Here is a 26,513-nt window from a genome sequence, read left to right on the forward strand (position 1 = left end):
GTCACCCCTCTGCGAGACTCACATAGCTTCCCTTGCTTTTAGGGAATAACAAAATACAGAAAAACAAAAAACCCAAAACACTAAATACTTAAAATAAATACAAGGTCCAAAGAGGTCTGACCCCGCCCGTCTCCACGGTCTGATCTTGTACTGTACTTCTCCATGCTCTCTGTGCACCAGCCCACAGTCCTTTTTTAAGATCCTCATACTTTGTACTCTCCTTCCTGCCACAGGGCCTTGCACCTGCTCTTCACTCTGCTGAGAATCCTGTCCTTTACCCCCTCCTTCCTCAACATGATCATGACCCAGTCAAGGAAGTTGCCCCTGACCACCTCAGCATGTTCAAATGCCCTCATATATCAAGAAGAGAGTTTCAAGCACCCCCACTTCTTCAAACACTAATAATATAGTCAGCCCTCGTTATCCACGGGGGATTTGGTCCAGGACCCCTCCCCACTTCAGATGCTCAAATCTGTGGATTCTCAATTTCCTTCTGTAAAATGATGTAGTATTTGCATATAACCTGCTAACATCCTCCAGTATACTTTCAGTCATCTCTAGATTACTTATAATACCTAATATGATGTAAATGCTATCAAAATAGTTGTAAATACAATGTAAATGCTATGTAAATAGTTGCCAGCACAGCAAATTCAAGTTTTCCTTTTTGGAACATTCTAGAATTTTTTTCCCAAATATTTTCCATCTGCAGTTGATTGAATCCATACATTTAGAACCTGTAGATTTGGAGGGCTGACTGTACATTCTAATTTTATATTTATTTGTGAGCCCTTTTTATTTTCCTTATCCTCAGTAGACAATAAGCTCCATGAGAGCCAGCACCATTATACTCATGATTTCTATATTTAAGAATGCTTTGGTTGCAGGGTTTTTTTTTTTTCTCTTTTTTTAAGTAGCTTAAGTAAGGTAGGGCTTATTTTTCTTACATAATAACAAGCCTAAAGATAGGCAGCTCCTGGCATTGATTAAGTTGCTTAACACTGTCATGATGGGGTCTCTGCCATGTTCTTGTTACTTTCTTCCTGGTTGCAAGATGGCTGCTGTAGCCCAGCCATCTCCTCCATATTTAAGAGAAGAGAGAAGGTAGGGAGACAGCTACTCTCTGTTTATGTCACCTTGTTACTTGGCCATTTCTAGCTAGAAAGGAGTCTGGAAACCACGTGTGTAGCTTTTCCAGCCTCTCTACTGGAAGTGAACAGGGAGAAAAAGGGAAGAAATGGGAGTTAGGCTAGCCCACAAGGAGTGGTCTGCCCCACCCCAGTTGCCCCAGTATTTACCAGAACAAGTACTTTGGTGTTAGTGGATGAGTAGGAAAAACCCACCTGCTTTGGTTATTTGTTCTTTTGTTCACTCATCCACTGTTCAGTGTGAGCCAGCCGTTAGCCACTCTCAGATACATTTTTCTTATTCTCATGGCAGTTCTGGCAAGGTAGACATTATTATACTTATTTTGCAATTAGAAATGGAATCTCAGGAAGAATAAATGACTGGCCTAAGGTTATGAAGCTCTGTAAGTGGCAGAACCAAGGCTCAAACCCGAACCTCCCTCACTCCCTCCCTCCATCCCTCCGGATCTCACCTTCCACGATGCTACACTGCCTCTAGGATGATTACAGCTGATCCCATGAAGACTCCTGCATTTGATTTTTTTTCTACCAGGGCGCAATGATTGTTAGCCTGACAGAGTTAAGCTTCTACATTAAAAATGTTTTGGCAAAAACAGGTCACTAATAATATTGCAGCTGTAATTTGATATTTGGGGTCTAATGAGGTGACATTCATTCTATGAGCAGGGTTATAATTTTTAGTACAAGGCCTTGTATGGTAGGCTAGTTAATAAGCATTTACCCCATGGTTAGTCCATACTCTTTTAAGACTAAGTAATTTGCATAATCTTTTCCTGTTAAGTAGGTAAGGCACTTTGCCAGGAGCTTCTGCCCTTTATTATTCTGGAAAACCCCAGCATTCTTATTTCAGGATAAATGAAACAAGGATCATCTATATTCATGTTCACAGCTTACAGTTATGCATTTGTGAACTAAAATATGTAGAGACGTTTCGTCCCTGCAAACATGTTTTTTAATGTGTGTGGTTTTTGTGATTATAAAAGTAATAGATGCTCAGTTGAAAGAAATTTGGGAAGAAGAATAATGAGAAAAATCACCCATAATTCTATACTACCCAGAGACAGTAACTATTAACATTTTTGGCATATGTCCTTCCTAATATTTTCTTAAATCTTTTTGGCACAGCTGAGTTCATACATTATTTGCAGTTTTACGTGCCGCGATTTTTCATGGAACATAAACAAACCTCCTTGTTATTATAAGCATCATTGTGAATGGCTGCATAATGTTTCTTCATTAAGAACACACCATCATTCATAATTTTTATTTAAATGCTCACTAACAATGGTAGATCCCCTTAAGTAAAAATATTTTCAATAGTATTTTTTATACTTCAAAATAGAAGCATTTTCTTGATTAGATATGCTTCAGTATCTGCCTTTTCATTTTAAGAAGGTTTGGTAAAAGTGTGTTCTGTGGTGGTTCATACTAAGGTAGGTATCGTCCTCTCTTTGCCAGTGTCCCCTTTACTCCAGCAATGTTTGTTCTCTTTCTGAATGTTCGGTGTCTTCCTCATTTTATGGTTCACTGTGATTGCTTCCTGTCTTCTTGGCCCGTTTTATATGTCTTGATTTCCTCCTGCCCAGCAGGCACTAGGGTGCTGACCTCAAGTCCAAATTTACCAACACAGCAGTGGGAAAATGCACCCTCTGCTTGGCCATCCTCATTCCTCCTTTCCTCTTCCCAACATTTCTGTTCAAATTACCTCCAAATAGAGTGACTCACAAACACCTGAACCAGGGCCCTCAGAGCTGCAGAGTACCAAACTGACAGCTACTAGGATTCTGAGTAAGTGCAGCGCGTGTCTGGGGAGGGATACTGTAATTTCCGCGGCCGGGGCTGATGCTAAAGTTAGTATGGAGAAAATATTTTTGGTTATGTTTGTTTTGGTTTTGCAGTTCAAGCCCTGGCAAATAATGTATTCTACTCTGTGATATGATGGGTGCTACAACTATGAGAACCCATCAGATGAGCGATTTTTTTAATTTTTAGAAAAAAATGTCATCTATTTCCTTCAAAAGACATCATTTCCTCCTACGTGGAATGTGTAATTTGAGGAGTGATTTTTTTTAGCAACAAATCTGCAGGGTGTATCCCAGCCCTGTGTTATGAAGAAGAATTAAGAACTGGTACCTTGTGTTTTTCTTCCAGTTCCGAGCTCTTGCCTGGGACCTTTCATGTTCTTTCTCTCTGCCTATATGAACCTGCATATGATTGCATCACTATTGTCAAATAGCCTAAAGTGCTTCTGGAGTTTGCAAGTGGTTGTTTCCAACACAGAAATAATTGCTGCCTTATAGAGACTTGAGTCTGATGACTTCTCTGCAGATAACTCACATGTTCATTAGCAGAAAGCCTGCCAGTCTTCCAGCGGCTTTGTACATGGGAGTCCAGTTCCCGGGCCTGTTACTAACCAAGCATTGAAAAGAACTTCAAGATCCTTCCCTGTTTTGCTCTGTCGTGTGGGCATGCCTGGGCTTTTCCAGGCAACTGGTCTCTTAGAGAATAGTGTGACTACAAACCAGCCATGCTTTCCTCTCTCATCGTGGGGATGAGGTTGTAGATTTGCAGGCTCGGGTGCTACAGAGGGTGGCTCGATGGTGAGCAGAGAGTGGTCTGAGGCTGTCTTTACCGAAAGTGAGCACAGCCTTTGAATTGTGCATTCCTTTATTCCTGCCTTTGGCACCGCATCTGGCTCTTTATAGAAAATTATTTATAACGGAAGGGTCCCTGCCATTCCATAGCCATAGCTTAAGGAACTCCTCTTCACCCTCCACTCCCCAAACATACCCTCCTTTATTGATGCATGTTTGGATTATCTCATGGATGTTGTGATGTGAGCCTTGAATTGCTAACGTTTTCCAAAGGAAGAATAACCTACATCCTGACACATCTGCTAACAGGCCCTCTACTGCATCAAATACCATGTTAACAATGTATCACAGATGAGCATCAGTCATTCTTATTGTCATGATGACTTTTCCTTGGTAATTTTTATATTTAAAAAACCAGCCAGATCCTTCAGTCTTGCAGGCAGGTGTCCTCTGACACCAAGAGGATGAACACCAAGGAGTCAGAAAATTCCTCACGTGTTTCCTCCAGCTGTTCCCTTCCGCTGTTTCCTATCTGGTCTCCATCTGGTGGCTTCGAGCTCCATTGCCACCCATCTCCAGTGTCCCTTTTCTTCTTGTGGCTCAGCCGGCCCCTCTGGTCCCTGCAGCCTCACATGGTTAATAGAATCCTTTGGTAAGGCAACGGTAAACTTAGACCCTCTGTTAACTTTGCATTCTTCAGAAAAGTTGTGAGCAGTAAGAGCATTGCAGCTGGAGAGTTTTGTTTGTTTTTAATTTTTTTGGAGTAGAGTTGATTTACAATGTTGTGTTAGTTTCAGGTGTACAGCAAAGTGATTCAGTTATACATATACATATGTTCATTGTTTTTCAGATTTTTACCCATATAGGTTATTACAGAATATTGAGTAGAGTTCCCTGTGCTCTACAGTAGGTCCTTGTTGATTATCTATTTTATATGTAGTAGTGTGTGTATGTTAACCACAAGCTCCTAATTTATCCCTCCCCCACCCTTTCTCCTTTGGTAACCATAAGTTTGTTTTCAAAATCTGTGAGTCTGGGGCTTCCCTGGTGGCACAGTGGTTGAGAGTCCGCCTGCTGATGCAGGGGACGCGGGTTCCTGCCCCGGTCTGGGAGGATCCCACATGCCGCGGAGCGGCTGCCCCCACGAGCATGGCCGCTGGGCCTGCGCGTCTGGAGCCTGTGTTCTGCGACGGGAGAGGCCACAGAAGTTTCATTTGTATCATTTTTAAAATTAGATTCCACATATGTATGATACCACGTATTTGTCTTTCTCTGTCTGATTTAGTTCACTTAGTATGATAATGTCTAGGTCCATCCCTGTTGCTACAGATGGCATTATTTAGTTCTTTTTTATTTGAAACCTCAGTCCCGAACATGCCCATCCCTGCTTAAAACCCTTTGGGGGCTGCCCATTGCTCTTGGAATCCAGCCAGGTCCCTAAGGTGGGCCACAAGGCTCTGTCTGATCTGGCCCTGCCTGCTGCACCTCCTGTCCCTCTCCCCGAGCACTCTGGCCTCCAGCCATACCAACTGCTTTTCGCTTCCTCACTGGGCCGCGTTCCTTTGACATTCTGTTCTCAACACATACTGTTCCCTCTTCCTGAAAACTGTTCCATCTTCCTCCTTTCCCTTCTTCCGGTACCTGAACTCCTGCCGATCCTCCGGTTATTTGTTGTCTTACCCTCAAGTCTTTATTCTCATGTCACCTTTTCGTTGAGATTGTCTCTGATTTTAAAATTATAATTCTTCCCATCCCCACCGGCTCTCCTTAACACCTACCCTGCCTGATTTTTTTCCATAACAGTTAGTACCATCTAACATCCTACATTTTTTTTTACTTATTAAGCATACTTTTTTAAAGATTAATTAATTAAATTTTGGGGGAGCTGCATTGGGTCTTTATTGCTGCACGTGGGCTTTCTGGTTGCAGCGAGCGGGGCCAGGGGCTACTCTTCGTTGCGGTGCGCGGGCTTCTCATTGCAGTTGCTTCTTTTGTTGCGAAGCATGGACTTCAATAGTTGTGGCATGCGGGCTCTAGAGTGCAGGTGCACGGGCTTAGTTGCTCCACGGCATGTGGGATATTCCCAGACCCCTGCATCGGTAGGCGGATTCTTAACCACTGTGCCACCAGGGAAGTCCCTATTAACTGCACTGATAGTCTCTCTCTCTCTCCACTATTGTGTAAGTTCCAAGAGGGCAAGAATTTTTCTTTGTTCTGTTTTCATCTCTGTTTTTGGGCCTAGCATAGTGCTGGGTCCAGAGTTGTCGTTTAGTAAATTTTTATTAAGCTGATGGGGGAGTATTAAATCTAAGTCACTCCTCCATTTTCTTTGTATGTAGTCTTCTCTCTGGGTATTGACTTTGATTCTTTTAAACACTGGAAGTTTCTAGACCACAAGAGCCAGAATCCAAAGGTATTTAAGGCTTCCCCTCACCTGTGGACAGTGCTAAGCAATATTGGGATATGTAGCCCACTGATTGGGAAGATGGTTCTCTGAAGGTCAAAGCCACCCTGGACGTAGGGGCCCCCTCCCAGCCCCCACTCTCCCATGCCTACCTCAGTGCAACAAAGTCAGAACACAGAAGTCTTCAGTCAGGCACCAAGGGCCCAGGGGCCCTTGTTTCGAAGCTGGGAAGTGGTCTGCTGTACTTATACCTCCCCCTAGGGCTGAAACGGTGGCCCATAATGTTATCCAGGCCTACCTCTCTTCCACCATTTGGTTTAATCCAAGTATAACTTTCTCTCCTCACTGGGGCCCCGAGGGGGCAGGCCCTGTTTAAACTCTTATAGAAACACTTCATCAGCCTGTGGATGGAGACTTCTCATAACACCTTTGCAAGCACGCCATATTCTCTTCCCTCATTTTATTTTATTTATATAACTAACATTTATACAGCTTGCTAGCTGCCAGGCATTGTTCTAAGTGCTTTGCAAGAATGAACTCACTTCGTCTTCATAACAGTCCTATAAAGCAGGCAGTATAATTAGACATACCGCTACACTGCGTGTAATTTATCTTTGGGGAAGGGGCACCTGGATCTCGGTGCAAATTGCTTTATGGTCATAGGCTGCTCATCCCCTCTCTTTTCCCAAGAGATGAAAAGGGAAAAATAATCATCGCTCCATGGAGTGCGTCAGAGAAGCAGATTTTCAGGCCCATGAAAAGGAGTTGTACCCAGGGTCTCCCGGACATCTGTATACCTGTGATGGCAGTGACTCTGGTCTTCAGACATTCAGAAGACCCCACTTCTCTGCCTGTTGGCAGGGCTCACCCCACATCCTGCATTTCCCTGCCTTGACTGCTCTCTGAAGTCTGGTGCTGGGTGCGGGAGAGTGGTTGAGCACAGGTGAGACAGAGGAGCCCTTTGATCTCAGGCCCTGGCTGATCTCTGCCCAGAGGCTCACTTGCTTTGTGGTCTTCATGGGGTGCCCACTGTGATCTGTGACCCTCTGTGTTCAGCTTCCGCCGCTTTCCTCACCTGCTCTGATGAGGGGTCGTGGGGACCCTACAGACACTTCGGGGAGTTGAACTACCTTGTGGAGCCAGACATTTACGTGCCTTCAGGGACAGGAAAGTGATTTTTTTAATTATAAAAATTATTGTGTAGTGGTTTATATAGGTTATAGACTTGCTATTTTATAGAAAACAAAAATAGAGTTATAATAGAAAGTTTTGCTTTTATTGATTTAGTTTTTCATCTTTGTCAGTGTTATATATGCACTATATAACACATAGCTCAGTGTTATATATGCACTATGTAACAGATTAATGAGTCAGATCGTACACAGGATGTGGTGAGAAGCATAGCTCACGACTTCTCGCCTGCCCATCGGTCACTTCCCAGAGGCCACCACTACCAATGATTTTAGCTAATTTTGTTTACAGTCACATACATAATTCTAAATAACATGTTTATGCTGCTATTTCTGGATCTCCTTATTGTTGCTTATTGAATTTGCATCTTCGCTAAATCCTAATTTTGGTTATATTGGTATTTAGTGTTTCTAATAGTTCATCTATATATACAGTATTTTAAACACTACTCACAGCTGAGCCATTTAATAAGCCATGATTATTTCTCCTGCAGATTTTATTTGCATTTTTAAAATAAAATTTCTTAGTTTTTTAAATGTACTGGATCAACCTCAATCTCTCCTTCAAAAGGTTTAAGTGCACATACCTTTGGAAGATATGTCAATACATTAAAAAAATATTAGGCATTCTATGAGTTTCAGCTTCTTGAAGAAATTTCTCCTAAAGCCCTCTGTTTCCTCACCGGTTATTCTCTAACAGCTGCCATCTTAGGATTTCCATTCCTGTTCGAGGGACTGACTACCTCTCTCTCATGTTGCATCCTCTTTTCTTTCCTTTGTAGATGGATTATATCCTCTTGCAGCTTCTGGAGAAGAAATTATATCTGAAAATATCTTCAATCTACCCTCACATTAAATTGGTAGTTTGGTAGTTAGGCTGGGTATAGAATGTTAGGTAAGGAGCCATCGTTCTCTCAGAATTTCAAAAGCTTTGCTTCCTTGCCTTTGCTCGCTCAGTATGCATATTAAGATGTTTGATTCTGTTCTGATTCTTGATCCTTTATGTGGCATTGGCAACATGTAGGATCTTCTCTTTGTATCCAGGATTCTAAAATAACGCTGTGATGTACCTTGTGTGAATCTGCTTAATCTGTTTAAAGTCATGCCTTTGGTTCTGAAATCTTTTTGAATTATTTCATTGATGATTTTCCCTCTGTGATTTTTTTCTATAGTCTCTGGTACTTGAATTCTTCGGATGCTGCACTTCCTACACTTGTCCTCAAATATTATTTCCTGTTTTTCCATTTCCTTGCATATTGTACTTTCTGAGATATTTCCTCAACTTTATCTTTTAAGCTTTCTACTGAGATTTTCATTTCTGCTACCATAGTTTTTATTTCCAAGAGCTTTTTTGGTCATTAAATGCCTTTTAAAAATAGCATCCTATGGGGCTTCCCTGGTGGCGCAGTGGTTGAGAGTCCGCCTGCCGATGCAGGGGACAGGGGTTCGTGCCCCGGTCCGGGAAGATCCCACATGCCGCGGAGCGGCTTGGCCTGTGAGCCATGGCCGCTGAGCCTGCGCGTCTGGAGCCTGTGCTCCGCAAGGGGAGAGGCCACAGCAGTGAGAGGCCCGCGTACAGCCAAAAAAAAAAAAAAGCATCCTACCATTGTTTAGTGGAGGCAATATCTTCTTTTCCCTCTCTGAGAATATTAATGATAGTTTTATTTTTTCTCCAAATAGTCTGTTTCCTCCCATTTTGGTTGTTTGTTGTACACTTTCCTTAGGTGTCTTGTTGACCTGGCCGCCTGCTAGTTTAAGGGTGTAGCACACACACAAAACCAGTGCAGCACTAGAAAGCTGATTGGGCCCTTTTTGTAGGAGGGCTTGTATTCCATGATCTTCACCATAGTGAAGGCTCCCCCTGTCCCCAGTATCGGTGTCTGTAGGTCTTTCTTTTTTGGCTCTTTTACTCCCATTTCCAAGGATACCTGTCACCACAAATTCCTGGGCCTGTGAGGTTTCTGTAATGTAAAGCAGAGTTCTTTTGTTTGTTTTTCTTTGTTTTGTTTTTATAATTACCTTGTGTCCTCCTCATCAGTGCACCAAGGTATTAGGGGCTGATTAACTTTATTGCCTTTTTTTCTTTTCTTTTTTTTTTGGCTACATTGGGTCTTCATTGCTGCATGCGGGCTTTTTCTGGTTGCAGCGAGCGGGGGGTTACTCTTCGTTGCGGTGCGCGGGCTTCTCATTGCAGTGGCTTCTCTTGTTTTGGAGCATGGGCTCTAGGCGTGTGGGCTTCAGTAGTTGCAGCACGCAGGCTCAATAGTTGTGGCTCACGGGCCCTAGAGCGTGTGAGCTTCAGTAGTTGTGGTGTGTAGGCTCAGTAGTTGAGGTGTGTGGGCTCTAGGGCGCACGGGCTTCAGTAGTTGTGGCTTGCAGGCTCTAGAATGCAGGCTCGGTAGTTGTGGCACACGGGCTTAATTGCTTGGCGGCATGTGGGATCTTCCCGGACCAGGGTTCGAACCCGTGTCCCCTGCATTGGCAGGCGGATTCTTAACCACTGCGCCACCAGGGACATCCCAAAGCAAAGTTTTTTCTTTTCATTCATTTTCTTTACTTTTTTTAAAAAATTGAGATTTAGTATAAATAAAGTGAAATGCAATCAATGCGAAGTGAAGAGCTTGAAAATGTGAGTCCACCCTTAGCCACCACTCAGAGAAGGAGAACATTTGCCACACGCCAGAATCCTCCCTCGTGTCTCTTCTCTATCAGTAACCTTTCTGTCACTATCAGTTGGTTTTGCCTGTTCTTGAACTTAATAAAAACAGAACCATACAGTATGTACTCTTCTGGCTTCTACTGTACATAATGTCGAAGATTCATCCATGTTATTGCATGTAGCAGCAATTAGTTCTTTGTTATTGCTATATAGTATCCATCTAGTTATTATATCATAGCTTATTTACTCATTCCACTGTTGATACGGTTATCTGGGTCATTTCTCTTTTGGGACTTCTATGAATAAAGCTGCCATAAACATTCTTGTTTATGTCTTTTAATACACCTGTGCACTCATTTTCTTTGAGTGTATTCATGGGAGTGGAATTGCTGGGCCATCAGGAAGATGTAGGTTTAGCTTTGGTAAATACCACCAAAGTGTTTTCCAAAGTGGTTGTACCAAGCCATTTGCTTCTTGACTTTTCCCACTGCCAGATGAATATTTAACTTTGTAAATCGGCTAAGCCCATTACCACTTGTCCATCTGCTTTCTGGTTTCCAAATATCTGTGGCTGTTTTCTCTTCCCCTGTTATCTCTGTCCTGGGAAATTTACTGTCTTTGCAGTAAGATTTGTGGAAGGAACAGAGCTAAGTGTGTGTTTTCAATCCACCATCTTTAACTGGAAGCCTCTGTTGTGATTTTTTTTTTTTTAATTTTTAAAAATTTATTTTATTTATTTTTGGCTGCGTTGGGTCTTCGTTACTGCGCATGGGCTTTGTCTAGTTGCGGCGAGCAGGCGTTACTCTTCCTTGCGGTGCGCGGGCTTCTCATTGCGGTGGCTTCTCGTTGCGGAACACGGGCTCTAGGCACGTGGGCTTCAGTAGTTGTGGTTCGTGGGCTCTAGAGCTTAGGCTCAGTAGTTTTGGTGCACGGGCTTATCTGCTCCTCGGCGTGTGGGATCTTCCCGGACCAGGGATCGAACCCATGTCCCCTGCATTGGCAGGAAGATTCTTAACCACTGTGCCACGAGGGAAGCCCCTCTGTTGTGATTTTAAGATGGCTTTTAGCTCTCTCAGTCTCACCAAACATAATTATCCCTGTGTTTTTTCTGAGTCATTTCTGCTTAATGGTTTTATAAAAACGTGGTTTTGTGACTCTCAGCCTTTCACAGCTACTGTAGACATTATTTTCTGCATTCTGCATTGTGAACACAATAATAAGATCATTATGATTCCATGTCTTTATCATATATAGTGATTAATAACGAACACAAACTGAAGGTATAGTCTGTTAGGATTCTTTCCCTTAAATTTTTTTCTTCAGTTTGTAAAACTCTGAGTATACTATTGTATTTAGGATTTTTAAGCTGATCAAATAATGTCCAAGTCCAGGCAAATCCGAATACTATAACATTCAACCTTGTAATATCCCAATATTTAATCTCGTAATATCCCAACATTTAACCTGTAGCATCCCAGAATTTAACCTTGTAGCATCCTAACATTTAACCTTGCAGTATCCCAGTATTTAACCTTGCAATAACCCAACATTTAACCTTGTAACATCCCAACATTTAACTTTGTGGTATCCGAACATTAACCTTGTAGTATCACAGCATTTAACCTTGCAGCATCCCAACATTTAACCTTGTAGCATCCCAACATTTAACCTTGTAGCATCCCAACATTTAACCTTGTAGCATCCCAACATTTAATCTTGTAATATCCCAAGCGTGTGTCCCAGGTGTTCCCGTTGCCCTTGAAACTTCTTCACCATTTTGGTTTGCACACCAGGACCAGGAGGCACAGTGGAACTCCTAGAGCCGTGAATTGGGAGTCAGATCATGTTTTCCCAAAGAACCAGTGGTGTATGTTGACCCCCACTGACCCTCTGGGCCCCCTGTGGGGCCTCCTTCCTATGCAGAGATGGCAACTGGCAGGGCAGGATGGCAGCAAGGAGTCCCAGACATCTTTGCTGACAGTGGTGGTGACCATGAGGCAGACAAGGTGACAGGCACCCTCAGTGCCTGAGGTGCTCCCAAGCTCCCAGACTCTGGATGTCCCCGTCCATTTACCACTCAGGCTCTTCCTCAGGAGAGCTAACCCTTTGTCCTGTGCTTAAATTCCTCTTTATCCATCCCTCCTGCATCACAGAACTGGCACGACCATGTTTCTTATCCCCTGGTTACAGTTCACTTCATCTGATATGGTTTTACTCATTAGAATAGTATTAGCATGAGGAGGGGCCCCAGTCAGCTGGTCAACCAGATGTGTCGCGTGTTGTAGTAAAGTAACAGGCTTGTCAGGGTGCAGTCATGCAGGTGCTAATTAGCACATGGTTAGAATTCTATGAATGAGAGCTGATATTATGTTTGTTATTGCTTCTTATAGAGTGAGCTTTTGAGTAACCAGGAGAGTTATATGCTTCACTTGGTCAAACTCAAATAGTGACCTTGGCTTACCTGACTCTTTCTTCAGAATATAATCAGCCTGCAGACCCTTTATCTTTATCTTCCTTGCTTCATCATATATCAGAGATGTGTTATCCCAACGCCACTAATTTCATACAGCTTACTTCTAATGTAACAAATAATATTTCGAAGTATAAATAACCACGATTATACCTTTATCGACCCTCTAATCAGATGCATTTAATATACTTACTACCTTACATAATACATTTCTCTCGTCTAGTATATTAAATTCCCTTATGATCATTGTTACCTATGGGTATAAATAGTGGTTAGTTTCCTATGCTAGCTGGTAAGAGAATTTTGAAGGGAAGAAAAGACACAGAATCTGGCAACAAAAACAGAAATCTCAAATGTTTTACTAGAAAGTAAACAGAGTGGCTAGGGAGAAAAGCTTGATTATAACTCTTATGTAGTTGAATTAATACATTCATCCGTGTTGTGATGAAAAAAACTAGGTTTTTGTGATTTGGCCTGAGATCTAATCACCAATTACAGTGTTATTTCTGTGACAAACCCTAGTTATATTTCAAACAGCCAGTTTATGAACGAACTTCTGCATACAATACATTTTTCTTTAATATTTATTTTGTTTATTTTATTTATTTATTTGGTTGCTCCCAGTCTTAGTTGTGGCTGGTGGGCTCCTTAGTTGTGGCATGCGAACTCTTAGTTGTGGCATGCCTGTGGGATCTAGTTCCCGGACCAGGGATCGAACCTGGGCCCCTGCATTGGGACTGCAGAGTCTTAACCACCGCGCCACCAGGGAAGTCCCCAAAGTACATTTTAAAAATATATATTTATTTATTTAATTTATTTATTTGGTTGTGCTGGGTCTTAGTTGTGGCAGGCAGCCTCCTTAGTTGCGGCACGTGGGCTCTTTAGTTGTGGCATGCAAACTCTTCGTTGCGATGTGCATGTAGGATCTAGTTCCCTGACCAGGGAACAAACCTGGGCCCCCTGCATTGGGAGTGCAGAGTCTTAACCACTGTGCCACCAGGGAAGTCCCCCCACAGTACATTTTTAAAATGAAGACCACTCTAAGAGGTTAAAAAAAGTTTTATAGGGCTTCCCTGGTGGCGCAGTGGTTGAGAGTCCGCCTGCTGATGCAGGGGACACGGGTTCATGCCCCGGTCCGGGAGGATCCCACATGCCGCGGAGCGGCTGGGCCTGTGAGCCATGGCCGCTGAGCCTGCGCGTCTGGAGCCTGTGCTCCGCAACGGGAGAGGCCACGACAGTGAGAGGCCTGCGTACCGCAAAAAAAAAAAAAAAGTTTTACAATTCTAGTGTCTTCCCCTTTTCTTTTAATACTGCTGGATGCTACAAAGGGGATAATTTATAAAGTTTGCAAGTTAGTAAATCCATACTATAATGTTCATAAGTGCAGAATTATGATGAATTCAGAAACTGTAGAGCCTCATCTTTATTTGGAGAAATGACATTACTCCATCAGAATGGAATGCTTAAAAAGATTGGTTTTGATACCCAGAATCTCCCCTACAATTCCAGCGACCTCCCTTTGGCAGATTTGATGCTTTGGTCAAAGGATTTGCTACTCTATATTCCCTATTACCACGACCTGCAGTGCCTGTCTGAATGATTAAACAGATTAAATGGATATATTTCAAGAATGTCTAGAATCCCCCTATATCTGGCACACATTTGGATGTACTAACCATACCTCATAAACCCAGGGGTCAAGTTACTTGTTTATGGCTGGAAGCCTGAAGGCTATTTGTTCTTTGTTGTTACTGAATCGATGGTTCCTTGATCGGTGCTACGAGGATGGTCCTCAGCACCAAGTGGAAGACGTGTCCTCCTCCTGATGGCTCCAGCATAGCCTCGTGTACACACGCTGAGCTTCATGAGGAAAGGGACTGTGTCCATCTCATTCCTCACACTATCCAGGCCACCTAGCTGTGTACACATTATGTCATCGATTTTTTTGTGTGCGTTTTTTGGCCACACTGCTCGTCATACAGGATCTTGTTCCCCAACCAGGGATCGCACCCGTGCCCCTTGCAGTGGAAGTGCGAAGTCTTAACCACTGGATTGCCAGGGAAGTCCCATGTCTTTGTTTTTTGTTTTTTTCCATTCATTGAAAGTAGATACAGCAAGTTTCCTATTGCTACTTTACACGTGGAGAAATGAGGGCAGCACACAGTTAAGTAAGAAGTGGTGTCATGGTGACAGGACTGTTGTCATGATGAAATATTATGTGTGAAGTGCTTTCCTTGGTGCCCTGGCAGATAGAAACCCTCACTGATGATAGCACAGGCCATGTTTATGATTGATTGTTGCCAAAAGAGCACAGCCAGTTGGTCACAGAGTGAGATTTAGAACCGAGTCTTCCCACTCCCTGAGTCCCCAGCAGTGAGCCCCACTGATGGTCCCATTCCCAGGCCAGTCCTCCATGGCTGAGCCCTGGGCTCCACGTAGCTCAGCTCTGAGTCCTCACGCCCCGTCCCCTCCCCCTGTGACTGCAGTAAGCCTTGGTTTGCTTGCCTGTAAACAGTGGTAACAGAACAATGGGATGGATGCTATGTGAACCCCAAATAGTGTGATACCAAAAAAAAAAAAAAAAGCCTCTCTTTATGCTTTAGCTTTGAAGTAATACAAATCCCTTCAAATCAAACCTTTGTCAAGAACCGTGCCATTTTAGAGCTGGTGAAGCTATTGATGAGTACAGTAAGTCCCCTGCATACGAACGAGTTCCATTCCAAGAGCGCGTCCGTTAAGTCCAGTTTGTTCGTGAGTCGAACAAAGTGAGCCTAACACAATCGGCTATTTAGTGCTGTACTGTAATAAGTTTATAAAACTTTTCACACAAATACATGAAAAACAAACAAAAAATAAAGGCATTTTAAATTTTATAGTATAGCACCTTGAAAAGTACAGTAGTACAGTAGTACAGCTGGCACACAGGGGCTGGCATCGAGTGAACAGGCAAGAAGAGCCACTGACTGGAGGAGGGAGAGGAGGTGGGGGGTGGTAGAGCTGAAGGATGGTCAGCAATAGGAGACGAGGGCGAGCTGCAGTTCCACTCACGCCTGACGTGGATGGCACAGGTCTGGTCCCTTGGTGGATTCAGTTCTATTGACTCTCTTGAAGAAACGATCCAGTGATGTCTGGGTCGTAGCTCTTTTTTTCTCCTCACAGATGACACGGTAGCACTGGATTGCATTCTGAACGGCTGCTGCCACCTTCATGTACCGTTCTGTGTTGGGGTCCTGTGCCTCAAAAACTAACAGTGCCTCCTCAAATAAAGAAAGTCCCCTTGCCATTTCCTGCGTCGTGAATCTCTTCAGTGCTGCAGTTACTTCCTTTTCCTCTTGTCACTCCACTCCCTCAATTAATTTCACTTTTGCTTCCATCGTTATTGCTTGGCACTTCTTAGCAGTACCAGCTACATCACCACTGCTTTTACGCTTGCTTCTGGACATCTTGGACTTGAAATAAAGATACTGTACTACTATACTCTGTACACTGCTAGACAGTAAAGTACACAAAAGCACAACCACTCGTAGAGGATACACGCTCGTGACAATGTGCGCCAGACACGTGAGCTAACTTATGTGATTGGACATGCGAACACATGTTAGCATGTTTGAAAGTTCACAACTTGAAGGTTCATATGTAGGGGACTTACTGTAAGTACAAAACTCTTGGTTGCTTTTGCAAAGTGGCAGGGACACTTCAGCTGGTAAGAAGTACCATTCTGTTTCAGGCATAGTCTGGAAATATGCAAGTTGTGAATTGGGCAAGGTTTTCAGAAGATGTCTCTTGCGTAAGGTGCCACAAGGCCATCCATTGGGCCACCAAAGGGACAACGTGAGGATCAGATGGGATAAAGTATAAGAAGATGAGATAAAGTTTATGAAACTTTGAATAGTTTGTGGTCGGGAGAGGTGAATGATTCAACACGCTGGTGGCCTGGCTGAAAAAAAAAAAACTCATGCCGATGGCTGTGTGAGAACAGCTTGTCCAGGGGTGCTCGTGGCAGATGGGCCAGTCAGGAGGGTATTGCGGTCCTCTGGGCAGTGAGCTATAACCAGGGGAGAGGAAACATGGTCTTGCCGGTTCTAGGTTGTGGAAAGGATGGGTAGAGAGGAATTTAAGTAGAGGAGAAAGGGTTAGCTTTCCTGGACAGGGGTTAGGATTTCAGTGTATGAATTTTGGGGGTGTGGGAGCAATTCAGTCCATAGGAGGCAGATGCTGCTACCTGTTTACAGCTTCGCAGATTGCAAGAAGCCATACGTCATGCCTTCAACTGCCTAAAAATTGGCCACAACTCTGTTAGGGAAAGAGACTTTAGAAGACCAGAGAAACAGTGTGTGTGTGTAGAAGTTGGTTTGCAACTGGGTGGAGAAGCTGCTGGACTTCTGTTCTTGTCAGAAGGCCTGGACTGAGGAGCAAGGGTTCTAAGCCTGCCCCGCCGATAACCTGCTGCTGAAATTAGGAAGAGGAGGGATGAGAAATGGTGTTCCATGCATATCCCAGTATCTTCCTATTAATTTCTTTTTTTTTAAGATTTTTTGATGTCCACCATTTCTTTCTTAAGTCTTTACTGAATTTGTTACAGTATTCCTTTTGTTTTATGTTTTGATTCTTCGGCCCTGAGGCGTGTGGGATCTTAGCTCCCCCACCAGGGATCGAAGCCGCACCCCCTGCGTTGGAAGGCTAAGTCTTAACCACTGGACCTTTAGGGAAGTCCCTCCTATTAATTTCTGTGTTCAGTCAAATTAGACCAAATCCATACACATATCTACCAAGCATCTTCACTGTGCAAAGAAAATGCTGCTGGAGACCACCCATCACTTAACAGCCCAGCCTGAGGGTGCCGTGGGGAAGCCAGGGTCTGTGTGAGGTCCCAGGTGGGAGGGTACACCTAGGAGCTGGGGCAGGCAGGAGGCTCTGTGGGTGTGAAAGGATTTGACAGAGTGCAGCAGCAGCGGTCTCTCTGCCAGGAAATCCTTCCCCATCACAGGCTGAGTCACCTGCCTCCCCTGCGCCGGCCTCAGCTGGAGAAGTCGTTTGGTTTGCAAGTAACTGCTCAGCATGGGCTTACTCGAGGGCCACGTTGATTTTGTTGTTCTTTTCGCTGCTGCTGGTATTGAACTGGGAAGTCCACTCTAGATCCCCCTGAATGAGTAGCCCATTACCTCACCTGACTGTTTCTCTACTCTCCCACTATTTCATTTAACTCTTCCTGCCAGTGGTTGAGTGTGTTATCATCAGTTCTCGTTTGAGTTCTTGTGCCTTCAGGGACTGGGGAATATAGAGGTCTTATTTTCATTTACTAAGCAGCATCCTTTCCTGTCGCTTTGCTGCAGAGAACGTTGGTTTCCTTGTTTGTATTTAAAAAAGGAAGAAAATCTTCTTACTAAAACAGTGAATAGATTAGTAACCCTGTTGAAATCATTTCGCAGTATCTCTTCTTCAGACGACCCCCACAGAGGAGAGAAAATGCTGTGAAGGTCTCAGAGGTGGATGGTTCTTATAAGTAATCTGCTGGCGGGGTTTTGCATCACTGTGTGTTGCTGGCTGGGGTGGGCGGTTCAAGGGGAATGGGAGCACGTGAGCTCAATGCTTGTTTCTTGTTCCGTCTTTTCTGTAACCAGGCTATATTGTCCGGTGCTTTGCGGCAGCTTCTGTTTTCCTTTACCCCCAAAGGGGGAAACAAATGTGTATTATCATGATGTTTTGTGCTTGGCAGGTACGCACAAAAATTTCTGCAGTAGCTGCCTGCACTTCTGGTTGAGATATACTTTAAGTGACGCGTGGTGGTTATTTTCCCTTCAGGAGTTGGAGCCCTAGTCTGGGGGTGGAAAATGGCAATAACATGGACACCTCTGTTCTTGGAAATGAAGTAACCACTTGGGTTCTCAATAAACAATAAATTGCAGTGCGTTACAATCCTAAAAAAAGCTACATGGCCAAGAGTTCATCTCATCCTTGCAAGGGTTTTACCATTGCTTCTGAAATATTATGGCAATATTCCACGAATAGCCATCCCAGGTACATTCTGATATTTACTTTTAATGTGCCATGCCCGCAAGAGTTTAATTGTGGAATAAATGAACCGGGCGTGGGAGTTCTATCCTAGTAACAACATATAATTTTGTTTAATCATGTTGAGCTGTAAACTAAGCTTTGATAGACCTGTATAAAATTGAAAACCCAAGCTAATGTCAGAAGTTCCGAGAAGAAGAAGGTTCTTCAGCTGCGACACAAATCCCTGGGAGAGAACGCTGAGAACACAGACCCTGAACACCTCTTTGAGAAAGGCTTGCTAGCAGCTGAAGCCAAGCCACACACAGGGGTCTGATATCAGGGACAGTTAAGAAGAATACGGAAGAGAATCCAATATTTGTTTTTTAAGGGCACAGGCTTCCTTCTCCACAGTGGAAAAAGCCACAGATGAGAAAAGCCTGGTCCCACACTGCTCTGAGCAGTCTCTCTGGGGTGCCATCCCCTGGGGAGAAAAATGATGCCAGGTACTCACCAAACCTACTGCACATCCCCTGAAGATGATGAGCCTTGCAAAGACGTCTGGGCTCGTCCAGCATCTATGTAAAGTCATCCAGTTTAGTTCAGTCCTAATGACTTTCTGATTAGAAACATAAACGTGTGTGTGTGCGTACACGCAGTGTGATGTATGTGTAATTAATATACATGCAGGCAGTTATATGTGTTTATTTTTTATTTATTTATTTTTTTGCGGTATGCGGGCCTCTCACTGTTGTGGCCTCTCCCGTTGCGGAACACAGGCTCCGGACGCGCAGGCTCAGCGGCCATGGCTCACGGGCCCAGCCTCTGAGCGGCATGTGGGATCTTCCCGGACCGGGGCACGAACCCGTGTCCCCTGCATCGGCAGGCGGACTCTCAACCACTGCGCCACGACGGAAGCCCCCCCCAAAAAAAGAAAAAAAAAATTCTGATATACACAAATGAGTGTGTTGAATGTAATGCAGGTGTTTTCATTAAACTTGGCTTTTTACCGTCTAGAATTTACTCCTTCACTTTGAAATTCTTACCTAAAAATTATTTATATCCCTGGAGAATGTTTTCATTCCTTTAGAAATGATTTTTTTTTTTTTTTTTTGGCTGCACCTCACGGCTTGCAGGATCTTAGCTCCCTGACCAGGGATCGAACCCATGCCCCTGCAGTGGAAATGCGGAGTCCTAACCACTGGACCGCCAGGGAAGTCCCCAGAAATGATACACTGATTGCTCTGTGTACATGGTTGGGTTACTGATAAAGAGGGAAGAATTACTACATTCAGGTGTGGGGTGGAGGGAAGACAGATCACCTTTTCTATACCTGTTTGTACCAAATTCTGGAAATTATCTTGGTATGAATCCTTACTGCTGCCCTCTGAATTATGGGGTTATCATTCCCATTTCACACATACTGAGGCCAAGGCTCAGAGGACCCAGGTGACTCATTCAGGGCCACACAGCTTGTGAAGGGCAAGAGCCAAGGTCCAAACCCATGTGTCACAGACTCCCCATCCACACCTTGCCAGATGGGGGGTGGGTATAGAAAGTCCTGGAAAAGCTGCGCAAGAGAGGCTTATCTTTGATTGAAGGGATCCAGGGAAGATGGGCTTCATGGTTTTTAACAGGTTACTGGGGATTATTTGTGATTTCTCCAAGAGCAGCATCCCTCTGAAGTTTGGAAACAAACAAACATCCTGTTGTGTATAATTCACAGCTCTTCACTGTAGATTGCTTTGTAGACAGGGTCTCCTTTCCAAGGTTTGAATAAGTCTGTCTTTTTTTTTTTTTTTTTTTTTTTTGCGGTACGCGGGTGTCTCACTGCTGTGGCCTCTCCGGTTGTGGAGCACAGGCTCCGGGCGCGCAGGCTCAGCGGCCATGGCTCACGGGCCCAGCCGCTCCGTGGCATGTGGGATCTTCCCGGACCGGGGCACGAACCCGTGTCCCCTGCATCGGCAGGCGGACTCTCAACCACTGCGCCACCAGGGAAGGCCCTAAGTCTGTCTTTTGAGGTGCTCATTTTTAACTTTTCTGTGTATGGTCATTAGCTACTTGAACATTCTTTGTGTCTTCCTCAGCCAGTGTATGAAGCATTGTGATGAAATGTCTTTTGAAAATCAAGAATGGGAGATACTCTGCACCCCAGTGTATTATAAAGTCCTTGTCTTGTGGATCAGGACTTCATAATACACTGTGACCAGGACACTGTAATGAGAGGCAGCACTCTGAGCCGGAGCACCAAGTTCAGGTTCTCCAATGGGAAAAGAACAGACCAGTGGGGTCTCAGAGGGGTTTAGAGTCAACACAGATACCCACAGTCCAAGTTCAGCTAAGGAAGCAACATCAGTCAATGGCCTCTTCAAACCAGGAGCCCCAGGGCCAGCCCAGACCAGTGAGGAAGCAGATGCTGTCTGCAGGCAAATCCCCAGCACCACCGAGGGAGAGGCTCCTGGTCCCCAGTGCTAGGCAGGACCTGCTTCTCCCCTCGCCTGAGCTCTTTCTGTGGGGACCAGCCAGCCTTTCCCCAGTAGATTCCACTCACCCCCGAGATTGGGGTCTACTGGAAATGCAGCCGCCTGACTGGCCTCCCCTCAATCTTCTTTAATCCTTGGATCCTGACGCTAAGGATTTTTTTTAATTCTTTTTTTAAAAATGAAAATCATACATAAGCTTTTTAAAGTTTAATTCTTTTTAAAAATGAAACTGATACATAAGCTTGGAAAAAGTGAGGAAGAAAGGAAGGAACTTTAAAAATATAGTATAAAAGGTTTTCAACCAAATGTGAAAGTCTCCTTCACTCCCCGCTTCTGTTTCCCAGATTTAACCAGAGTTGATAGTTTCCTTTGTATCTTTGGAGAAGTTCTATCCATAATATATGAATATGTGTAAGCCTTTTTAAAATTTACGTGTGATTTTTGCTCCTCCATGTCTTACCTTTTTAATTTAATATATATTACAGATCTTTCCAGAACATCCGTGCAGATCTACCTCTTTATTTTCTCTTCATTTATTTATTTTATTAATAATAATAAAAATAATAATAAAAATATTTCAGTGAGATATGGGTGTTCTGAACTCTTAAGTGTCTTAACAACATAGCTAAAAGTAAGTGAACACCAAACTTGGCAGAATTACCAAGAGAAATCGATCGATCCATAATTAGAGTGATGACCTAACCAGGTCTTTCAGAAGCTGATACAGATCAATAGGCCAAAAGCAAAGAATAATGACATAGGAGGTTTGAATCACCCCATTAACAAGTTTGGTTGAGTGGAAATATGAGGGATTCTGTATTCAACAGAGAGTGCACGTTCTGTACACACTCTCATGGGATGTTTAGAAAAGCAGGCATATACTTGCTGTAAAGGAAATCTCACTGCTAATCTTGTGGTTGTAATTTCTGAAGTGGCTTTGTCATTTCCCTCTCTTTCTTTCCTGAGTTAGTTCTACCACTTCCTATTTCACATCTGCCTATTTTCTGACCATCTAAACTGAATTCCTTTATTTCTGCTTTATGTTCTTCTTTCTTAGCTGTAATTGCTTTGTAAAGACTTTGCTGCTTTCTTTTTAATTCATGATGGAAATGAAATGTGGGGTCTAATTTTCATCGGCTCATGGCAGCATTTTTCAGGTGAAATTTTATCATCCCTCGTGAAGGTGGGCTTCTCTCTTTCATCATTTTTCATATGCTGTCTTTGCAGGATGCTGAGCTTATTCCGCAGGACTATCAGGAATCATGTCCTTTCCCCGCTTTGCTTTTCTCAATCATGCTTAATAACATCTGATACAGATGGGTGTGCTTCTATAATTTGCTTGACAGATTGTCTGACTCACTAGTTTGAAAGGAACGGTTTGCGTCTCTTTGACTCACAGCTGACCCTGGTAGCTAAATCAGTACCTTATACATAGTCAGTACTCGATAAATATTTGTTGAATAAATTAGCACCAAAAAAAAAACGAGATCTGGAATTAAATTGGTCATCTCAAAGCCCATTTATTAAGGTTTTAACACATTATTACAGGAAGCGTGGAAGCCAGGAATCTGAGGGAGGAGGGAACCCACTGTTTGTCCAAGTAATCATCTCCACACTGACTCCTGAGTGCCAGGGGAAATGTGCTTCATGTTAAGGCATTGAGCCCCTGCTCTCTAACACACTGCTAGTAGAATATAAAATGCCTCTTCCGCTGTATGGGGAAGGTTTGGCAAGATACACATGCCAGTTGATGTAGCCGTTTGGACTCTAAGAGTTTTTCCCATAAAAGTGGTCACACAGTCTGCACGGTCGTGTGTATGGTAAGAAAATCTTAAATAGCTGTCGTTTGAGGTTAGCGTTCAGAGCTGGGTCCATACACCTCAGGGGTGCATTTGATGACCCCTTGAAACAGGGCAGAAACGTCACAACTATTTATATTTATTTTCTAAATAAAAGATAGAAATTCAGCTTCACTAATATTTACAATTAGAATGACTCTACACCATCGCTCAATCAGCAGTTTTGGGTCAGATGGCCAGTTAGACACTGAATTTCCAGGGGAAGGAGGACAGAAGTTCCCATCTCACTTGTTGATTTGTTTTTAACATACGACTGCTTTTTGCAGTTTCCATGTGTCCAGTTGAGTGGATTTCTAGATTATTCCCTAATTCGATATTATAAAGGCACAAGCAGCCTCAGCCGTTTCAGGACATGACCCTCACTCTTCCAGGGACGCCCTGGCGGAAGGAGCAGACGGAGGACCTGCAGCGGGTGCTCAGGACCGTGGACAGCGAGATCCCACTGGTCCTTGTCAGCGGCAACCATGACGTGGGCAATGTCCCCACCCCCGAGACCATCGCGGAGTTCCAGCAGACTTGGGGAGATGACTATTTCAGCTTCTGGGTTGGGGGCGTCCTGTTCCTCGTCCTCAACTCCCAGTTCTTATACGATGCCTCCATGTGCCCTGCCTTGAAGCAGGCCCAGGACCAGTGGCTGGACCAGCAGCTGAGCATCGCAGGGCAGCGGAAGTGCCAGCACGCCATCGTCTTCCAGCACATCCCGCTGTTCCTGCAGAGCGTCGACGAGGACGACAGCTACTTCAACCTCACCAAGCTGGTGCGGAAGGAGATGGCAGACAAGTTCTCCCGAGCAGGTAGGCCTGGGGCCCCAGGTGTCCGGGTGATCTGGAGAGGAGGTGTCCAGATCCTTCTGCTGCCCCTCTGCGGCCTGGCAAAGGGGAGGGAGAATGGGGCTTTGGGCAGGACTGGATTCTCATCCCAGCTCTGGCACTCATGGCTGTGTGGCCTTAGAGGAGCTGCCTTGCCCTCCAAGCCTCAGCTTCCTCGTCTGTAAAATAGGAGTAGCAGAAGCAGCTCTCTCGTGGGGTGGCTGTGAGGATTCAGTGAGAAGGGGCCTGGATGGGATTAGAACAGCCCCAAGCTGAGTACTGAAGTCATAGCTGCTCACAGCTGAGGATGGGGACCCTGCAGGTTGGGGGCTATTGGGGGGTGGGGGGGGCCGGGCGGGTCTGGTCTGAGTGTGGCTGTATGTGCCCCAGGCAAAGGAAGACGCCAGGAGTATCTTTTCTCATTTCTCTGGGAAGCAGGAACTTACCCAAGGGCAGATGATATTTAAGAGCCAAACCCTACCAGTATTAGATGTAACCCGGGAAATCCTGGAATGTGGCCATAGGGCAGGTCCTGGAGCCTCATCAGTGTTCCTTTAGTGAGGTGGACTGAGTTCTCCTCCAGAAGTAAGAGGAGAAATCTGTTTAGTCTGATCTTAACCCTGCTGTGAATTTTAAGCTAATCATACACCTGACACATACGTGAGCACACACACACACACACACACACACACAAACAGTGAGGACACTCCGTTTCTAGAGATCTCAGTTCCGGTGGCGCTGTGTGCACCGCCAGCCCACACACCTCATTCCTCCTCCTGGGAGCACCTGCAGCTTTCCTCTCACGAGAAATGGTGCGTTCTCGGCCGGTTCCCTGCGTTACCACTGCCTTGGCAGGATGCCAGTTTTGACGGCTGCTGTGTCTCTTGTTTGGGTCCTAATGCCTCCTTTCAGATCTTTCCAGAGTGTACTTCATCGGGCGCCTCTGAAATATAAATGCATTCTTTTATTTGTTAGGGGGTAGGGAGAGGGAGAGGGCCTGACCCAATAAGTAGCAAGCGTTCATTAAAAAAAAATCCTGGCACTCTTTTCACCTTTGAGCATTAAATGTGTTCACATTTACTTGTGAAAAGTACAATAGGCCCTTCTGTATTTTCGAGACATTTTACAAAAAGCTTGCATAATTGGAGACGTTTTCCAACTGTTCCATGGAGATGAAGTTGGAAAACTTCTATCAAAGCCTTTGAAATTTTATGCCATGCTTGAGTTGGTGCAGAAAACCAACTTTTTTTGTTTTTGTTGACAAGGAAATGAAGTGTCAAGATGGCATCAGCACCACCACGGAGACTATTTTGTAACAGAGAATAATGCCGGAGAGAACACTTAGTGCCACTGAAATGATTCCTTTTATATCACATGTTAAATGATGCAAGTGCCGTCCCCATGGCTGCCCTTTGCTGTCAGCCACATCCTTGAGTGGCATGGGGTTCTGGGTGTCCCACTGTAGGACGGAGCACATGCGGTCCAGGAGCAGCCCCAGATACTGAGACCTGGAGACGTTTATAAAGAGGGCGATCCCAGCTCTAACAGCGCATCCTCGGGGGAATCCTGCTGCCCACCCACCAGGAACCCCAGAGGGTGACATCGCATCTGGGATGCACCAACCACCTCCCCCGTCAGGCCTGCAGCCCTGTAAGCGCAGGGAGGATTTGTCGGCACCCCCAGAGCTGGTCTGTGTCTCGGAGGTGGGCTCCAATTGTCCCAGCTCACAGAGACTGACATCTACCACCAGAATGGCATTTTATTAATTTAAAAAAATTTTTTTAAACATCTTTATTGGAGTATAATTGCTTTACATTGGTGTGTTAGTTTCTGCTTTATAACAAAGTGAATCAGCTGTACGTATACACATATCCCCATATCTCCTCCCTCTCGCATCTCCCTCCCACCCTCCCTATCCCACCCCCTAGGTAGTCACCAAGTACCAGGCTGATCTCGCTCTGCTGTGCGGCTGCTTCCCGTTGGCTATCTATTTTACATTTTATTAATTTAGAGCAAGGCTGAAATCCTCCCCTTAACCCTAGCAGTGCAGTCTCTTCCCGTAGGCAGAACAGCATGGAAGGCCCAGTTATAATCAGGAGGCTGCTTGCCGAGCATGAGACAGAGCAGAGGGACTAGTTTTCTTATCTGCTCTTTATTTTTCAACAGAAGTATAATTGATTTACAATACTGTGTTAGTTTCAAGTATACAACATAGTGATTCAGTATTTTTGCAGATTATGCTCCATTATAAATTATTACAAGATATTGGGTATAATTCCCTGTGTTGTACAGTACATCCTTGTTACTTATGTATTTTATATATAGTGGTTGGTATCTGTTAATTCCATACCCCTAATTTGTCCCTTCTCCCTTCCCTCTCCCCTTTGATAACCACAAGTTTGTTTTCTATGTCTGTAAGTCTGTTTCTGTTTTGCATATACATTCATTGGTATTATTTTTTAGATTCCACATATAAGTGATACCATATAGTATTTGTCTTTCTCTGTCTGACATATGTCACTGGGCATAATAGTCTTTAGGTCCATCCGTGTTGCTGCAGATGGCAGTATTCCTTTTTTATGGCTGAGTAATATTCCTGTGTGTGTGTGTGTGTGTGTGTGTGTGTGTGTGTGTGTGTGTATCACATCTTCTTAATCCAGTTGTCTGTTGATGGGCACTTGAGTTGCTTCCATGTCTTGGCTACTGTAAATAATCTTATCAGCTCTTAATGGCCTCTGGTTCTGGAACTCTGATGGATTCTTCTCCAGTAGGGCCTCCTTGCCCAGGAAGATTGATACTTCATGTGCCTTTAATTCTGCCTCTTTAATAGCTCTCCAGCCTGTCCACTTCTTTAGGCCACCATTGCCTCTCAGCTGGGTGGTGGCAACAGCTTTCACTTGGTCCCC

General features: G+C 44.3%; 1 protein-coding gene across 1 annotated transcript in view; it reads left to right on the forward strand.

Moving 5' to 3' along the window:
- The window catches only part of CPPED1 (calcineurin like phosphoesterase domain containing 1), a 117,677-nt gene that overhangs the window by 51,517 nt on the left and 39,647 nt on the right, over positions 1 to 26,513 (forward strand). The window contains exon 3 of the mRNA XM_067706604.1: positions 23,170 to 23,592. Within this exon, the coding sequence (XP_067562705.1) occupies positions 23,170 to 23,592 (423 nt within the window). The remainder of the gene's footprint in view (positions 1 to 23,169; positions 23,593 to 26,513) is intronic.

The sequence above is a fragment of the Pseudorca crassidens genome, chromosome 15 (assembly GCF_039906515.1).
Source record: "Pseudorca crassidens isolate mPseCra1 chromosome 15, mPseCra1.hap1, whole genome shotgun sequence".
In the NCBI taxonomy this organism is placed as follows: domain Eukaryota; kingdom Metazoa; phylum Chordata; class Mammalia; order Artiodactyla; family Delphinidae; genus Pseudorca; species Pseudorca crassidens.